General features: G+C 52.9%; 1 protein-coding gene across 1 annotated transcript in view; it reads left to right on the forward strand.

The window, feature by feature from the left end:
* The window catches only part of ANK1 (ankyrin 1), a 287181-nt gene that overhangs the window by 197549 nt on the left and 72684 nt on the right, over positions 1–16948 (forward strand). The window contains exons 3-9 of the mRNA XM_075556616.1: positions 4432–4530; positions 9433–9531; positions 10310–10408; positions 11485–11670; positions 12795–12893; positions 13416–13514; positions 13795–13893. Of these exons, the coding sequence (XP_075412731.1) occupies positions 4432–4530; positions 9433–9531; positions 10310–10408; positions 11485–11670; positions 12795–12893; positions 13416–13514; positions 13795–13893 (780 nt within the window). The remainder of the gene's footprint in view (positions 1–4431; positions 4531–9432; positions 9532–10309; positions 10409–11484; positions 11671–12794; positions 12894–13415; positions 13515–13794; positions 13894–16948) is intronic.

Consider the following 16948-nt stretch of genomic DNA (forward strand, 5'->3'; position numbering starts at 1 on the left):
AAAGAAAGTACGAAACATGGTGTTCGCACATGAAGCACTCTTTTGGGGGCAGGAGAAGGCCTGTGTGGACTGGGTGTGCATTTACTGAGACCATGATATGAACTCCCTGGTGTGCATGTGAGGTGAATTCCGTTTCAGGCGTGCAGCGGCTCCATCGTTTTGGGTGGGGAGTCATACAGGCGTTCCAGCCCTCCACCTGCTGGGACCGGTGGCTGGAGGAAATGTGGGCCTTGCCGTCAGGTGCTTTGAGGAGGGCACTCGGGGAGACTAACAGGGAACCCCATTTCTAGAACTTTAGCTTTGGGGTTTAGAATTTCAACCCAGATGTGGAATATCCTCTTGCTGTTGTTCATAAACTACTATCTCAGCTCTGTGCTTGCTGGTTTCTGCCTTCACAAAGGCCTCTGTGAAGTTTTCCTGGCCCTCGGGAGGGCGCCGCTCTCTCCTCCTGTACGCCCCACCTGGTCTCCAATGACCATCCAGCATTGGCTTTGTTCCTGATGTGACAGTTGCTTCATAAATATCTCCTTTCCCCTACGAAGGTCTTCGAGGGTCTGTGGGTTATTTACTTGGTGCAGTGCCGGGCACAGACTAAGTTCGCATTGAACGTTCAGTTGGTGGTAGCAAATGCCCAGCATTGCATAACAGCGGGGGCTGCAACCGTAGTCTGGAGAAGTGTTTGCTTTGAGCCTGTCCCATGTGAATGTGGCTAGGCATGAAGTCCCCAGACCTTGTCGCCTACCTGCCTTTAGGTGTGCCGAGTGGGGCTTGGTGTGGAGGCTCTGACAAGGCCATTGGATTCTGATCACCACAGGATTCAACTTGGAAGTAACAGAAGATTGAAAAGGAACCAACTCATTAAGAGTCAAATAAGGACGCTCGTCCCAAAGTGAGAAAGAAGAGTGAGCGAGATAGTTAGATCGGGATCCTGTGATGAAAGCTGAGCAGAGCCACTAGACACGCAGATGTCCTTACTCCTATGGTCCCTTTCCTGGTCGCCAGCATCTTCTGCTAAGACAGTAGCTCTGGGAGGGCAGACCACACCCTCCAGGAAATGCATACAACCCGAGAGACCCATCCAGGGACCACCTCCTGACCCATGTGGGTGATGATGGCAACCTAGCCCCCGGATAAGCACAAAGGGAACATCCATTTTCTCATGTGATAACAAAGAAGCACATATGTTCCTATGGCGGGGAGTGGGGAGGAGGGGCTCAAAGTCCTTTCTGCTGGGAAATGCGCGTGGATCTGTGTGGCCTGGAGGGGACCCAGCTTGTCCTTGACTGCCGTGGCCCATGAGTTTCTCAGCTGTCGATGAAGGGGACACATCATAGGGTCTTTGCTAGCCTGGACCAGCCACTGGAACGCTTCAGCGGTCAACATGAGGGCTTTCTCCTGCAGCCTTGCCAGCTCCCCGCTTTGAAGCATTTTGAACAAAGGGCTGCCCCTCTGGCTGACTGTGGTGCCCAAGTCAGCAAGAAAAGCCCAGCAGTCAGCACAAGTCAACAACGGCGGCTGCGAGGCCCCTGCGCGAGGCAGACTGCAGCAGCTGCTGAGCCCGTCCTTCCAGCCTGTCAGCCCACAGCCGCAGACACCCCCCTGGTCCCCTGGCAATCACAGGCTGCCTGCTCTCTGCACACTGCGTCAGGAGAGGGGCTCGCAGCAATGACGTCCTGTGCACCTGACTGCAGACCGCCTGCCTGCCTGGGGGAGGTGGGGGCCCGCCCCCGGGAGAGCTTGGAGGAGGTGGCGGCTCACTTCCAGAGCACTGGTCACGTGACACTGGCTTCCTGGTGAATGCACTCCCTGTCATTCCGGTTCTAACAGACTGCCGTCTTGCCTTTCGCCAGCGTATTCCTCTCTGTGCCCCAAAGTGGCTCTGAGCCAGCTTTGACCGAGGGTCCTCAGGCCCCCTGGGGTGAGAGGGAGTTTGCACAGCTCGGGACAACCCTGCGTGTGATGGGGTCCAAATCTGCCACAGGAATACGTTTGTAATGGTGATTCATGCGGACAACGGGGCCAAAGCGTCCCCTGACCCCACCGTCCCTCCTGCATTCCTGTACTCAGAGAGCGCTGCTCTGAAGAGACGTGGCCAGCGCGCTCCTCGGCAGTGGGGTTCTGGGCCACCCTGACCCAGTGGGAAGGCCTACTGTCTCTTTCTCTTACCTTCAACCCCCTCTTTTCCACCCACTTGGTTATTCTTATTTTAAGTGTGAGCGTGTGTGTGTGTGTGTGTGTGTGTGTGTAAGAGAGACGGAGAGTGGGTTGAAAGTTTGCAGAACAAAAGACTCGTGTGTTCAGGAACGTGTACACCTTGTGTTTCGTGACATTAGTTGAACCCCCTCGAAGCAGCAGCGCACTGCCTACTTCCTCTCAGAGCTGCGTGTTTCCATTCATCGGTCCTTCCTGCCCCCTCCTGTCTTCTGATCTCCATTTCTGGGCAAACTCTGCCCTTTGGGGCTCCTGTGGTTCATTAGCCGGTGGTGGTCGTGCCTCTCCGGTGTCCCGATTCCTCTTATCGGCCCACTGTTTGGCTGAAAGGGGATCCCGGCTATGGGGTCTGATCCAGACTTGAAGGGGTATCTAAGGCCCGTCTTCACAGAGGTTCCACCAGGCTCTCTCAGACCAATAACATAGGCCAACTTGAAGAGGCTTTGGGGCACTTCCCATCCTGCCTTTATAATCTACCTGTCCCGAGTCTCAGGCCACTTGCCTCTCCTGGTGATAGCAAAACTATATCACTAATCATTCATCATCACCAGTCCCAGGTAGAATATGTATGCTTACAGGAATCTCCTGAGACAAAGGGAGGGTGGGAATTTTAGGAACCCATGGTGGACTGTGAGGGAGCTGTGGAGCTATTCAGGGACAGATGCATCAGGGCCCTCCCAAAGCATGTCATCAGGAATCCAATCCTGTCTGTTGATGAGGAGTATCTTTTTATTTAATTATTTCTTCAAGATTTTTTTTTATTGTGGTTTGGGTGAAAGTTTATGGAGCAAATTTCTTTCTTTTTTTTTTTTTTTGGCTCAGTCATTCATCACATTTTGTCTTGTGATGCTGACTGCCTTTTCCACAGCCAACAATACTCTCCCCACTTTCTCCCCGTGTTTGCTGATTTTACTCATCCTCTTTCTTATAGTTTCTTCTCCATTCCCTGGGACCTGCAGTGACACTGGGGCAGCCGCGGGGAAGGAATACCCGAAAGCAGGGTTGACCAGCACTGGAGGTGGGAAAGCAGAGAGGGAGAAGAGTCTAGAACTGTTGTCGGGGGAGCACACGCGGAGGAGGAACAAAGCGGAAAAGCAGGAGATGGAGAGGGCTCACACACTACACTAAGCTTCTAGAATCCAGAGGTATCTGCCCTGCCAAGGAATTGACGTTCTATTCCAACACGTGGTCAGAATACGTGGTCAGAGGTCTAAGCAGCGCTCTTTGGAGACCACTGTGCCAGAGAGGTTCATGACACAGAAGTGCAAGGACCAGGAGACCAGGAAGCAGGCAGGGGAGGAGTGAGACTTCAGCTAGACGGACTTCTAGAGCCCACAAGTAGTTTCGCCAAATCCGTTTGCCAGCTTAACTCCATTCCTGAGAGTTCTGCTCCTGTGGGACTGATTATTGGTCACTAGAAAAATGTCGTTACCCTGCCCCATCCCCCTGCCCACTGCCACCTCTTTCCTAAAAAACAAACAAAAACTGTCAAGCAAGTTTTGGTCACAGTTGAAATGGTGTAGTTGCCATGAGGCCACTTTCATGCTGACTCTTCTGCTGTGGAAATCTTACAGCCGAGCGGCTGGAACAAAGCCCCCATCTCGTTCACACACAGCCTTAGCTGGACTCCATCCTGGCTCTGCGCATGCTCAGGGTGCCTCTGTGCTTGGCCTGCCGGCTGCTTTGAAAACGAGAGCATTGGAGCAACACCATTTCCATTCAGTGGGATGGAAATTTCAAAGTGTGGGGCCAATTTCAAAGTCGCCCCTTGGCTTTTTATTTATTTACTGACTTGTGGGTTATGAGAGCGACTCACACGTCGCCCATCTCCAGAGAGGGGTGGTCTTGTCACTTCCTTTCCTTTGTAAGGAGCCCTGGTGTCACGGGCGTTAAGCACTCAGCCACGCACCACGAGGCCAGCAGCTGGAACGGTCGGCTTCAAAAGATAGTGGCCAGGGCGACCCTGCGGGGCAGTAGTGCCCTGTCCTGGAGGTCTGCTGTGAGTCAGAATCAATGCTGAGGCAGTGAGCTGTCTGTCTTTGCCCGCCGGCTATCTGCTACTCCTCCGGAAGAGCTACCAAGGGAGGCTGGGAAGGCTCTGATCTCTGCCCATCTGACGCCCACGCCCTTCACGCGCCTCATGGCCTTGGCCTCCTCCACTCAGGACCGCACAAGGCAGAGCCCCGCTGACCGCACGCTTCCTGTCTCTGCTCTTTACAGAATGGGTTGAACGGCCTGCACCTGGCCTCTAAGGAAGGCCACGTGAAAATGGTGGTCGAGCTTCTACACAAAGAAATCGTCTTAGAAACCACAACCAAGGTGAGTCTCACTGGGAAGGGGGAAGCTTTGTGTTGAAAGTCCCAGTGTCTGGGGCCTGCGAGCATTGTCCCAAACCCCGGTGTAGACCCCAGCCCAAGTGTGAGCAAGCCAATGTTTCAGAATTTTCTTATCCCTCCCATCACTTTCCAGGTGGGTGAGACCCTCGCGTCACCTGAAAACAGGGGACCCTGTTCCACAGCAGTTCCGGGGTCTTCACTTCATGCTCATCGTTAAATTATAGCTCTAAATACAGAAGCCTTGTCCCACGGATGTCATGTTCCCCAGGCTTCAGCCAGGAGGCTAAGGGCACAGCGTCAAAGTTAGGGGCCTTCATTTCACAACCCTTCTGAAATGCTGCACACGCTCAGAAAAGTCTGCCTTAGCACTCAACCACAGTGAAGGCCCGGTTTCTGCGTCTGTAAGATGGGGTGTGAGTGTGTTTCGCACTACGGTTGGTAGAATGGCTATTAAGATTAAATGAGATAATGTACCCAAAGTATATCTGGAGAGGATCAGGAAATACTGGCAACTCTGTTGGGCTGGTAGCCTCAGCGTTGGCAGCTCAAGCCCCTCAGGCACTCCGAGGGAGAGAGCGTTCTGCTCTGGTTAAGATGTGGAAACCAGGTGTCCTCTGTCCCCCGGGCCCACTACAGGTCAGACTCGGCTCGATGGCAGTGCGTTTGTTTTGGTTATGTTGTCGTAGAAGACGTTCAGGGGTCCTCAAACTATGGCCTACGGGCCACATGCAGCCCACTGAGGACATTTATCTGGCCCACTGGGTGTTTTTGCCCCATTTGTTTTTTTACTTCAAAATAAGATATGTGCGGTGTATGTAGGAATTTGTTCATAGTCCGGCCCTCCAACGGGTCGGGGGGACAGTGAACTGGCCCCTGTTTAAAAAGTTTGAGGACCCCCATCTAGACCCTGATCCTTAACCAAAGTCCAAAGCAAAAACCAAACTCATAGCCAGCAAGTTGATCCCTCCTCTTTCTCCCCTATGGGACAGAAAAGGGCTATCACATCAGGTCTCCAGCACCAAAGCCACAGCCATGCTTTCTCCCACAGAGCTTCTGGTAGGTTTGAACTGTGGACCTTTGGGATAGCAGCCAAGCACGGAACCACTGTACCACCAGAGCTCTTTAACCCAAGTCCTCTGAGTTCCTTTCTCCCTGTTCACCTCCAAGCTTGTTTTCTTTCCTTCCCAAACACCTCGAAATGCTTTCGTTCTCCCTGGCAGGCCTCTGGCAGAGACTGACACTAGACCCCTCGCAGCAGTAGATTTGACTTCCCCTCTGGCGATCACAAACACCAATGGCTTAAGTTCCTAAACTGTAGAGTCGTGAAATTGAAGCTCATCCATGGATTGAAAGAATAATCAGGTTTTATTACTTACACGCGTGTTTTATTTGTTTATTAAACAAAAGGAAGTCAGCATTTCAAAATGCGACTGGAAGCAACAAGCTTTTTACTGCCTCAAATATGGTTTCCTCAATTCTTGTTCTCCCTTCTTGTCCTGTCTTCCTTGCCCGTGATTTCTTTGCCCCTCGCTTCTCAGCTCCCGTTTGTTATTTATGACACATGGCCTCACACCCAGCCTCCTTGCAGCTCCACATCCCAGCAGTCTGCAGCCTCTAGATCAGAGAACTCCAGAGAGCAATATATAAAGAGCAGGCATCATTTCTGGTTATGAAGTGAGCTACCACAATATTATGAAGGTGGAATCATCTCTGGAGGTGGAATTCTGTCATTTTCATGTCAGAGTTTGGAAAGCTCTCTCTGCACTTATTGGTAAAGGACACGGGGAGTCTCCATCGTCCTGTATTATTTCCCCAGTCCATGGCAAACACTGGTTGCATCCACCCTGCTCCTTCTGGGGGTAAAGGGGATGCAGCCATCGTTTCATCTTCGGGGATTTCCCCCATGCCTGGGCACAAGCAGCATGCCATCTAATGGGCTCAGTGTGCGCCCGAGAGGGTCTCTGCCCTGGCATCTCCCCAGGAGCTGCACGGACGAACCTTGTGCTTCAGCGTGTTCACGCTTTCTGAACTTCCTCCTCTGCCTGTTATTCTGTGGACGAGCGCTTAGTGTGTCCTTTTTATTTCTAGAAAATGTATCAGCCTGGCGGAGTTTGGGAATGCCCTACAGAAGGAGAGGGAAAAGAGAAGGAGAAAGGAGAAACGGAAGCCGTGGGCTGGGCAAAAGGCGTAACAGATTGGGAAACTGGAATGGGTCTCCCAAGCATACGCAACATTACCTTTTGTAAAAGGAGAAACAAAAAACAGCAAGCAATGTGGGCTCCCAAACTGTGCTCAGCCATTGGCGAGGCACAGAATGTGCACATCCTCTGCTCCACTCCCCCACCTCCTCCCCAGAGAAGCTGGGGCTCAGGTGCCAAGCTGTTCCTGCTGACTGGCAGAGGGAGGGCTTTCATCTCCCCTGGGGAGTTCACGTCCTCTCCCTCCTCCCTCCTTTGGGGTTCTCTCAGAATCTCTTTCAATCTCCCTCCCTTCCGTGAGCTTGGTGACCCCCGGGAGATGGAGACCGTGGGCTTTGTGGATTGCTAGCCGAGTGGAGTCATTTTTCCTGTTTCTTTGCAGGCAGGTTCGTTCATGCGGAGGGAGGGCTGAGCAGATGGGGTGCTGGCCACACCACCCTCCGGGATGCCTGGCCCTGCTGGGCGTGTGGAGGGGGTCGACCTCTCCCAGAGTCTGCCCTTGGCTCTTATCCCACAGTCCATGCAGGTGATAGCGCGGGCCAAGATCCACAGCTAGCATTCTGCATCTGACCCACTTCCCCACACGGGGGCATCTTCCAACTCTCACAGGCAAACGGGAAACCGCGGAAACAATGTTTTCTCGCAGGAAGGCTCCGATGGAAAGAAGCGTGAGAAGCGTTCCGTCTGAGCTTCTAGAGGACAAGGCGCCTGTGACTGAACCATCCGTGCCTCCCGTGCTGAGCACAGTGCCTGGCACACACTGCTCTGTGCGAACGAACCCAGCACACCGCCTTGATCCCAATGGGCACACAGGGAAAGTCCACCTGGAGTCTGAGCGCTGCTTTCTAGGCCAACAGCCCTGGCCCACTTGGTACCATGAGTGAATCAGCCCCCAAGTGCCAAGGCTCTTTGGAACATGTATGAAAATTTCTTCACTAGCACCGATACATTCATTTCTTTTGTGAATATGAATGTCAAAGCAAGAATGGCCAGACTTCGTCTTACGTGCTTTGGAACTCTTGTCAGGAGGGACCAGTCCCTGGGGAAGGATGTCGTGTTCAGATATCGGAGGCGTAGGGAAAGAGAGGAACAATGGCCTCAAGCAGAGGAGCAATTGTGAGGGTGACCCAAGAGCCGGCAGTGCTGCGTCCGGTTGTGCGTAAGGTTGCCGTGGGCTGGGACCGGCTCGGTGGCACCTAACAACGACATTCACTTCTGGCGTTTATTCACTAGCTGCTGTTTGAGGACATTCCCTTTGAGGTATGGCTAATGGACTTACAGAGAAATCAAAGTGACAACCACAGGAATCCACAAACAGCCCGTACCTGGCCCAGGTGATATTCTGAAGGATTTGAATTACGCAACAAAGACAGGAGGTTCCTCCCAACTGCTCACTGCTGGCGAGGCTGCCCTCTTCCCCTGTGGACACTGGGGCTTCTGTGTCCACAGAACTTGGTCCCTGTGCTGCCACTTCCTCTCTGAGCTTTGCTTCCGGGTCACAGCCATCGAAAGCCCTTTTCTGGAACACAGCTCCACTCTAATATACAAGGGTATCCCTGAGTCAGAACCAACTGATGCCCACATGGCCAGAGGGTGTGGACCGAGTCTAAAGTCCCTGCTGACCTGGTCTTAGTTTGCCGACATAGAGAGTGTGCATGTAGCTTGGTTTAAAACTGTACACTGCAGAAGAAGGCTGCTAGCCTAGAACCCAATGGGTTGTTCTCAAGTGTCCAGCAAGAATCTAGGCAAGAAGATCTGAACAATGTACTCACTCGCTTCGAACCTGCCTGGGTTCCGAGTTTCAGTTCTTGCTCCTTAGCTCTTCAAAAGTTTACTTTAAAACTCTCAATCATTTTTTGTAAGTTTATATTCTCTCCGACTTTTCTCTCTTATTTGGTAAAAGCTTCCACCTATCCATATGCATACTTATGAACATTTCTTATGTTCTGTCTTCGTGTTTGCCTTTACCAGCTGCTATTCCATTATCGCCTGCTTGTTTTCTCCACTTATCTTTGTTTTCCCCAGTTATCATAGCTTTATCTCTGCTCTTCTGGCGAATGTGATATCGCTCTTTTCGTTACCGCCCCCGCTTTCTTCACATCTTTTAAATTTCTTCCTTTTTTATTTGTTACTTTCTTCCCACTCTCCCCTTTTCATTTTCGTTGTCCTCTCTGGTTCAGGTTTGGCCCATGCCATGGGCATTGCCCATATCAGCATCCCACCAGCCAAGTCCCCTGCATCCATCCATCTGCGGGCTTCCCAGTGTTGAATGCTGGGTCATCCTGCAGAATCCCAGGCTAAGAGAGACCAGAAGCCCCCGGAGAGCCTCGGCCGGGCTTGGCGCACAGTACAGAGCGTGTAACTCTGAGGAATGCCCACTGTGTCCCAGGCCGACAGAGCCCACATACATTAGGTGTTGAGATTGTGTTTTCCTCTTTTACATCAGGGTTGATTTTTCCTGGAGAAGAGAGGCATTTCCCTCTTCCTGCTTTTAGGACTGTCTGAAGATGGGCGGTGGATCCAGAGCATGCCTGTGTGTTTTGTATCTCACGCAGCCATGAAGCAAGCCTAGTGTCCTCCATTCCCCACCCACCACCGGGCACCCTTGACTGCACATGACTGACAGTCGCTTGTGCTGCAGGCCCCATGGGAAACCTCCTCTGCTTCTTCCCCCTGGTATGTTTCAGAAAGGGAACACGGCGCTGCACATCGCTGCCCTCGCTGGTCAGGACGAGGTGGTCCGAGAGCTGGTCAACTATGGCGCCAACGTCAACGCCCAGTCCCAGGTGAGGCTTGCTTTAGTCCTGGGCAGGGGGGGTTGGCCTTTGTCCTTCCTGTACATGATGCGGCATCAGCACGCCCGCCCTGTGTGGCAGAGTCTCTATTTATTGGCAGCGTGTTTCCCGGCAATGATGAACCCACCCCCAGGGGCTGTCGAATTGGTGCCGACTCCTGGTGACCCCACGTGTTAGAGTGGAATGTGTTCACAGGGTTTCCATGGCTGGTTTTGGAAGCAGGTCACCTTCAGAACTGCCTCTGGATGGACTAGAACCTCCAGTCTCTTGGTTAACAGCCAAGCACATTAATTGTTTATGTTTTCTCAGGGATTTCCCAGCAGCGATGGAGACATCTGTTATTATTTCTTCATGCTCAGACTATGCATTCTAATAGGACGAGGTTAGGTCCTTAGCGACCCCATCTCAGTTCGACACACATTTGGTTATATCTGAAGGGAGACACACACCATGTGTGTTTGTGGGTGTGTTCAGGGTGTTGGGGGAAGGATGAAGGAGAGAGTAAACAGGAAGAGGAGAGGGCCAAAGATGCTTAAGGAGGCAAAAGCACAAGCTCCCACGGAGTGTCATCTCCACCTGGTGGCCTTTTGCAATAATCCTCTGAAGCCTGTTCAAAAAGACTGGAGGTTTTACAGCAGGAGACACAGGTGTAGACAGGGTGGAACTGGGATGAGGAGAGAGCTACCTCAAGTTTAGAGAGTGTTTTGCCAGTTTAACTTGTCGCACTCTGCCGGGTGGGTGGTCATGACTTCTCCTCTGTGGCTTCCAGAAAGGCTTCACACCCCTGTACATGGCAGCACAGGAGAACCACTTGGAAGTGGTGAAGTTTTTACTGGAAAATGGAGCTAATCAGAATGTGGCCACAGAAGTAAGTACCTTGGAAAACCCGCCTTGCCACTGGGAGTCACCCAGGGGGACAGATTTGTTGAGCAGTAACTTCTGGGGACCTGGCCTGAGGGGCATCCAGATGTGGTCAGTGGAGATCTGAGGTGCTCACTGCCTTCAGCACACGGCGCCAGCGCTGGGCAGTGTGAGACAAAGTCGTGTGTCTTCAGGAAGGGACCTCAGAGTCTACTCTTCTAATACCACCATACACAAGACTCAACAGGAGTGTGGTGTGTGTGTGTGTGAACATGTGCGCACCTGACACGCCTGTCTTAGTCCTTAGTGGGAAAGACTCTTGCCCTGTACCCATGAACCTTTGGACAAGTCACTTTAGCTCTTATCTTCAGCTTCCTCATTGATGGAATGATGTGGAATAATGACATTCGATTTGACCCTGACTAAGACCATGACTATTGACTCTTTAACACTGAATGACTCAGTGGTTCCCAGAAACCAAACTCACTGCCCTTGAGTTGATTCTGACTCATAATGGCCCTGTATTATCTGACAATTATTCTGCTTGATGAGCTCATGGGGCCATGTGTCCTTTAGTAAACAACAGAGGGAATGCATCCTAATGGCTCACAAAAGAATTCCCTGTGCCTCGTATGATTTCTAGTATCTGGTCAGGTGTTCAGTAATATGAAATAAATGAGTGATAGTTGGTCACGCTCTGGGCACTGGTCTGGAGCCAGGAGATGGGATAAGAGGGAGGCCGGGCAAAGAAACACGTTTCTTAAAGCGCCCAGACTGGACACAACTGTAAAGTTCATCCATCACGATATCAATTTACCACTAATTAAAAATGAAATCTGTGTGGAAGAAAAACTGGCAGACGGATGGTGGGGAAAGACAATGGGGTCCATCAAGGTTTCAAAAAGAAGGCAGTGCTTCAGCTGAGCTTGAGGGCTGCCGAGCAGAGGGTAGGAGGAAGGTCATTTCGGGCGGTGGGCCTGTCCTAAGCCAGAGCCCTGAGGGGCAAAAGTGGGTGTCTGTCTGAGGAGAGCGAATGGTCAGAGAGAGCCAGAGCAAATCTGTCTTTTCCCCTCGTCCCCGCAGGACGGCTTCACTCCCCTGGCCGTGGCTCTGCAGCAAGGCCACGAGAACGTGGTGGCCCACCTCATCAACTACGGGACGAAGGGGAAGGTGCGGCTCCCCGCCCTGCACATCGCGGCCCGCAACGACGACACCCGGACGGCTGCTGTGCTTCTGCAGAACGACCCCAACCCAGACGTGCTGTCCAAGGTGAGGGCGGCGCAGCCAGGGCCAGGCCACAGAAACCGGGGGGTTGGGCACATCACCCTGTCCCAACCATTTCCCAAGAGCGGCCAATGAAGCCTCAAGTGGACGGTCGCCCGGACTGTAGATGGTGCCAGCTGTGGGTCTCGGCACAGCATGCCGGCCGATTTCCATTAAGAAGAGAGGAGACTCACACTGGGCAGGCCCCCTTGCAGTCCCTGCCGGACTCCGGGAATGCTGTTCTTGGCAAGAAGCAGGAAAGGTTCTCGCTGCTCTAGGCCATCCAGAAAAGGGAGGACTGGTCGGGTCCAGGGAGGAAGCCTGGGAATCCCCAAAGGTCAGGTGGGGGTTCTCTTCTCATCTCAGCCTCGCTCTCGTTCCTGGACTGCCCCCTGGTGGCGGGGGGTTTCCCCGCACCTGGACGTGCGGATGTGCAGGTGCTGGCCTGTGGCGTAGGCTTGCCTCCTCCTTGTCTGAACGCACTGCTCCATGTTCTGAGGCAGTGATGCCGTTCTCTGGATGCTCCGGCCATTGGTGGTGTGTCTGTTCATGGGAACAGCTTTTCACGGCGTTCTCGCATAGTCCCCTGCTCCGCTCAGTCCCCATGGCCACTGATTTCCTGAGGGAAATGCAGGCTGGGATTAGACATGGGTTGGGACTGTGGAACAGATTCACGAGCGTGGACCCAACCGGAGGTCAAAGGTCTGCCTTTGACCAGCCAGCTGGGTCGTCAGACTCTTTACAGGAGTAGGGTGGGGGTTGAGGGAATCCTGGAATTAAGATCATCAACCACATTAACTCTTTTCATTCATGAACGAGCAGCTCCTTGTCAGCCGTCATTCAGGTGAATGGCTGTCTTGATTTTGAGGTGGTCCTAGTCGGAGGTTTGTCCACATGAACTGTGAAGGAAATTAGGGGGCCACGCAGTGTCGGCACCTCACCTTTGAATACAACTTGTCACCGAGGGTCTCGTAATTCTTCCACATGTTCCCATCCGTGAAAATCTGCTTCGCACACAGAGTCCCCTCGGCCCTACCAACTTTTTCCAACCTTCCAGGCTGATTCTAAGATAGAAATGACTGCGATTCGTGTCTAACACTTCTCTCTCCTCCCTCTCTGCTGTGTCCCAGACGGGATTTACCCCACTCCACATTGCAGCTCACTATGAGAACCTCAACGTGGCCCAGTTACTCCTCAATCGGGGAGCCAGCGTCAACTTCACGCCACAGGTAACGCCCTCACCCAGCTGGTCTAGCATTCAGGCGCTCCCCCTTCTCATCTGGGCTCCGTAAGTTTCATCAGGACTAGAAAAAGGCCTGTGGGTAAAATCGCCCGGCATTTCTTCAGGCTCCTCGTGGACAGGTTTCTGATCACCAGGCCCTCCAGTCTCACTCGCCACGTCTTGAAAAAGCGCTCACCCACACGTGGGCAAGCCTTAGACACGGCATGCTCCCTCTCTGCTGTGGGCAACTAGGAACGGGAAGCATGGAGAGGATGTCGATCTTCAAGTAGGTGGCCTGCCTGCTTTGACTCTGGGAGGCCAGCACTTGACCAGGTTCATGTGCTGAACCGCTATGCGGTTCTGTCCCTGCAGGCGGTGAAGTGTCTTAGGAATGCCCTCACATTGTACCGACCCAGTGCAAAGTTAGGAAGCAGGAAGGGACATTGAGGGATGGGGGGGGAGGGGGGACGGACAGCAGCAAGCGAAGGGTACAGGCTCCTGATTTCTCTCTGCATCTTCCCCCCAACAGAACGGCATCACGCCGCTGCACATTGCTTCCCGTAGGGGCAACGTGATCATGGTGCGGCTCCTACTGGACCGGGGGGCCCAGATAGAAACAAGGACCAAGGTAGGTGCCAGCAAGCTCCGTGGGAAGGCTGGGGAGGGAGCGCTGCCTTGACCTAATTAAGGCTGCACCACCAGCCTCCTGAGCCTCCTGCTGCAACTGCCACAGTGCAGGGGAGAGGAGGACATGGCCCTGCTGAAGGTGCGTTTGGCCTCAAGCAAACAGCCGCCTCCTTCTGGTGACAGGGGATGATGATGATGATGATGGTGCCGGCAGTCTTCTTGCCAAGCCGCCTCTGGTAATTGCCTCTTGGTCTTTCTGTTTCTGATGCTGTCTTTTAAAGGATGAATTGACACCTCTCCACTGTGCAGCTCGGAATGGGCATGTGCGAATCTCAGAGATCCTGCTGGACCACGGCGCGCCCATCCAGGCCAAAACCAAGGTATGTGCCTCCTTCCTACGAGAAGCGTCTTGGAGGCAGGGCTCCAAGTCAGACAGACCCAGGATCAAGTCCCATTTCTGTCCAGCGGAGATGATAATTCTACTTAATGGGGCTGTGCGCCGAGCATCAACCACAATGCTGTCACCGCGGGGCGTGCTGGGTAGAATTCTAATTAGTATCTAGATCATGCGTTGTCTCTAAAGGGCCAGCTATTAAATGTTTCAGTCTTTGTAGGCCTCAACCGTGTCCAGCTACGGTGAATTCAACCATAGGCAATATGTGAACTGTGGCTGTGGTCCAATAAAACTTTATACACAAACATAGGTGGCAGGCCAAATTGTCCTGGGACTGTCGTCGGCAGCCACACTCTAGGCTGACTCTCTGGTCCCGGCTGAGAAAAGACAAGTGTCCCCGGATGTCCAGGTCGTCAGAAGAAGCAGGCACTCTGGGATGGCTGAAGGGCATGGGCCGGAGGGAAGGAAAGGGAATCCAAACAGATCAAGACGATCTTCTCAAGCACCAGAGCAAAGGCTCAATCCTTCTAAGGGGAGGTCTTCCGTCTTCTGAGTTTAAATTGTCAGACTAGACAGTGCAGCCCATCCCCTCCCCAGGCCCTTTGCCCCATTGTGTGGGTGGGTGGGGGGGTGTATTTAGAAGGCATGTCAGAGGAAGGCAGAAACCAAGGCCATTGGAGACCACTGAGGATCTTGTCTGTGGGCAGCTCTCAGTCAGGAAATTGAAGCGCAGTCTTAATTCATTTCCTGACCGAGGATGGTCTGAGCGGCCTATAAAAGTATCTCATCTGTGAGACACGAGTCTCCCTTTTGTGTGTGTGTGTGTGTGTGTGCGCACTTGTGTTGGGCGTGTGCTTGTTGTTGTGTAATCGTCACGGCCGGGAGCCCTGGTGTCTAAGGGTTCCGCATCACTGCCAGCTCAGCAGGAGAGGGGCTAGACGAGGCTCTCTCCTCCCATCAAGAGTGAGTCTCAGAAACCCTCGGTTCTACCCTGTCCTCCAGGGCCACGAGGAGTCACATCGACTCGACGGCAGTGGCAGGACTCATGGCGACCCCGTTTGTGCAGAACAAACTACCGTACTTTGGCTTTCACAGGTTCCTGCTGCTCCACCCACCGCTTACTCGCCGAGTGACTTTGAGCATGGCCCTTGCTGTCTCGGTACCACAGTTTCCCCTCTGGAAAGCGCTGCCCCTTTGCTCGGACCATTGGCATCACCCATGGTCATCTTCTTTAGAAGTGCACACAAGTGAAAATCCTCAGCTTTTCAGAGACTTGAGGAGCTGCTCTGACCGATTACGAGATAGGTCAGGCAATGCTCACATTGTTTCCCCAGAGGCCCCCCATATGGAAATTTACATAAACGTTCTTAAGTTACTGAAGACATTGCATTGTACAGATTATTCAAATGGTGCTCACAAGAAGGGATGTTTATGGAAATTCTGACCTGATAACGTCCAGCTTTTCAGACAGTGGGGAAAGATGGCGGGGCCTTTCTGAAATGCAGTGAGCGGTGGCCGCCGTTTGCTGGCCTCCAGTCTCTGTCCCTGCTGTGTTTCTTCCTTGCCGAGAATCCTCTCCACCTCCGCTTTCTAAAACCTGAAGTCCAAGTTCCTTAGCGCATATGGCTTTGGAGATGCAGCCGCTGCCTCCCTCCGCAGCCCCAGCTCTGTGCTCCCCATCACAGACCCCCCCTCCTACATGCTAAAGCCTGTACACTCACTGCCATTAGGTCGGTTGTGACCCCCTATAGAACAGAGTAGAATGGTCCCTGCAGGTTTCCGCGATGGTAATCTTTACGGGAGTCAAAACCTCACCTTTCTCCCTCAGAGTGATTGGTGGGTTCACGTTGCTGTGCCTTCTCACTAGCAACCGAGCTTGTAACCCCCTGCACCATCAGGACCCAACACCCCTCGGCTCGCTGCCCCTGTGGTCTTGCACCTGCTGGGCCCTTCACAGGTCAACTGTCCCATTCTTCGACCTCAGGTCCTTCCATCCCGCTCCCTCCGAGTCCCAGCTCAGCGAGCACCCCTGCTGGAAGCCTGCGCCCCAGGTTCCTCCCTCATCTGGGGTGCTGCCCCAGTGCATTGACTGTGCCTGTGTCATATTATGCTACTGGCTGCCAACAGTGTACCGATGTTCACAGCTAGTACCTGAAAGGTGGCTGTCAAATCAATTGCCCCTCCTGGCAGCCTCATGTGGGTCAGCGTAGACCTGTGCCCCACAGGGCTTCCAGTCGCTGCTGCTGTTTTTCAGGACTTTAAAACGCTCGAAGAGGACCCACGCTGGCAACCTCGGCGCTAGCAGCCAAACGGGTGAACCGTTTTTCACCACCCAGAGACTCTTGCCTCTTACCGATTCACCTAAAGATTTCCTGGGGCAAAGGATGGTGCTTTATTCTTTTCTGTTTCTCCAGAGCTTAACCCCTCCCCATTGCACATCTAACACCGAATAAATCCTGGCCGGATTGATATTTGAATAGGGTCCCTGTGGTCAGAATGAATTCGATGGCAGTGAGTTTGTTTGGGTTTGCGTGTTTGAATGAATGAGACACTGGGACTCTTCTGCCTGAGAAACAATGAGTCTCCTTAAATGAACCCTTGAGTGCTGTGCACTGGCTGAGGACAGTGAACGGGGGTTCAGATCTACGCTCTAGTTCAGTGTCATTCATTCCATCAACATGCCATTTGTCATGGGCCACTTGATGGGGCAGCTGTAGGTTGGATGGCTGTGGGCTTTCAATGGGTGTTAAGGAGCCCGAGTGGCCTAGTGTTTAAAGTGAACGATTGGTAACCAAACGGTTCTCAGTTCACATTCAGCAGCTGCTCTGTGAGACCGAGATGAGGCGGTCTGCTTTGGAGACCCTATGGGACCATCCTGTTCTGTAGGGTCACCGTGAGCTGGAACCCAATCCACAGAAGTCAGCTGGTTCCTGGTACGGGGTGTGTGTGTTGCATTCAACTACCAGGCACTGCGGCACATATAAGAAATATCAGGCCTAGCAACGGGCATTGAAGAAGCTTTTAAGCAAGGGGAGAAGACA

The sequence above is a fragment of the Tenrec ecaudatus genome, chromosome 8 (assembly GCF_050624435.1).
Source record: "Tenrec ecaudatus isolate mTenEca1 chromosome 8, mTenEca1.hap1, whole genome shotgun sequence".
NCBI lineage: Eukaryota > Metazoa > Chordata > Mammalia > Afrosoricida > Tenrecidae > Tenrec > Tenrec ecaudatus.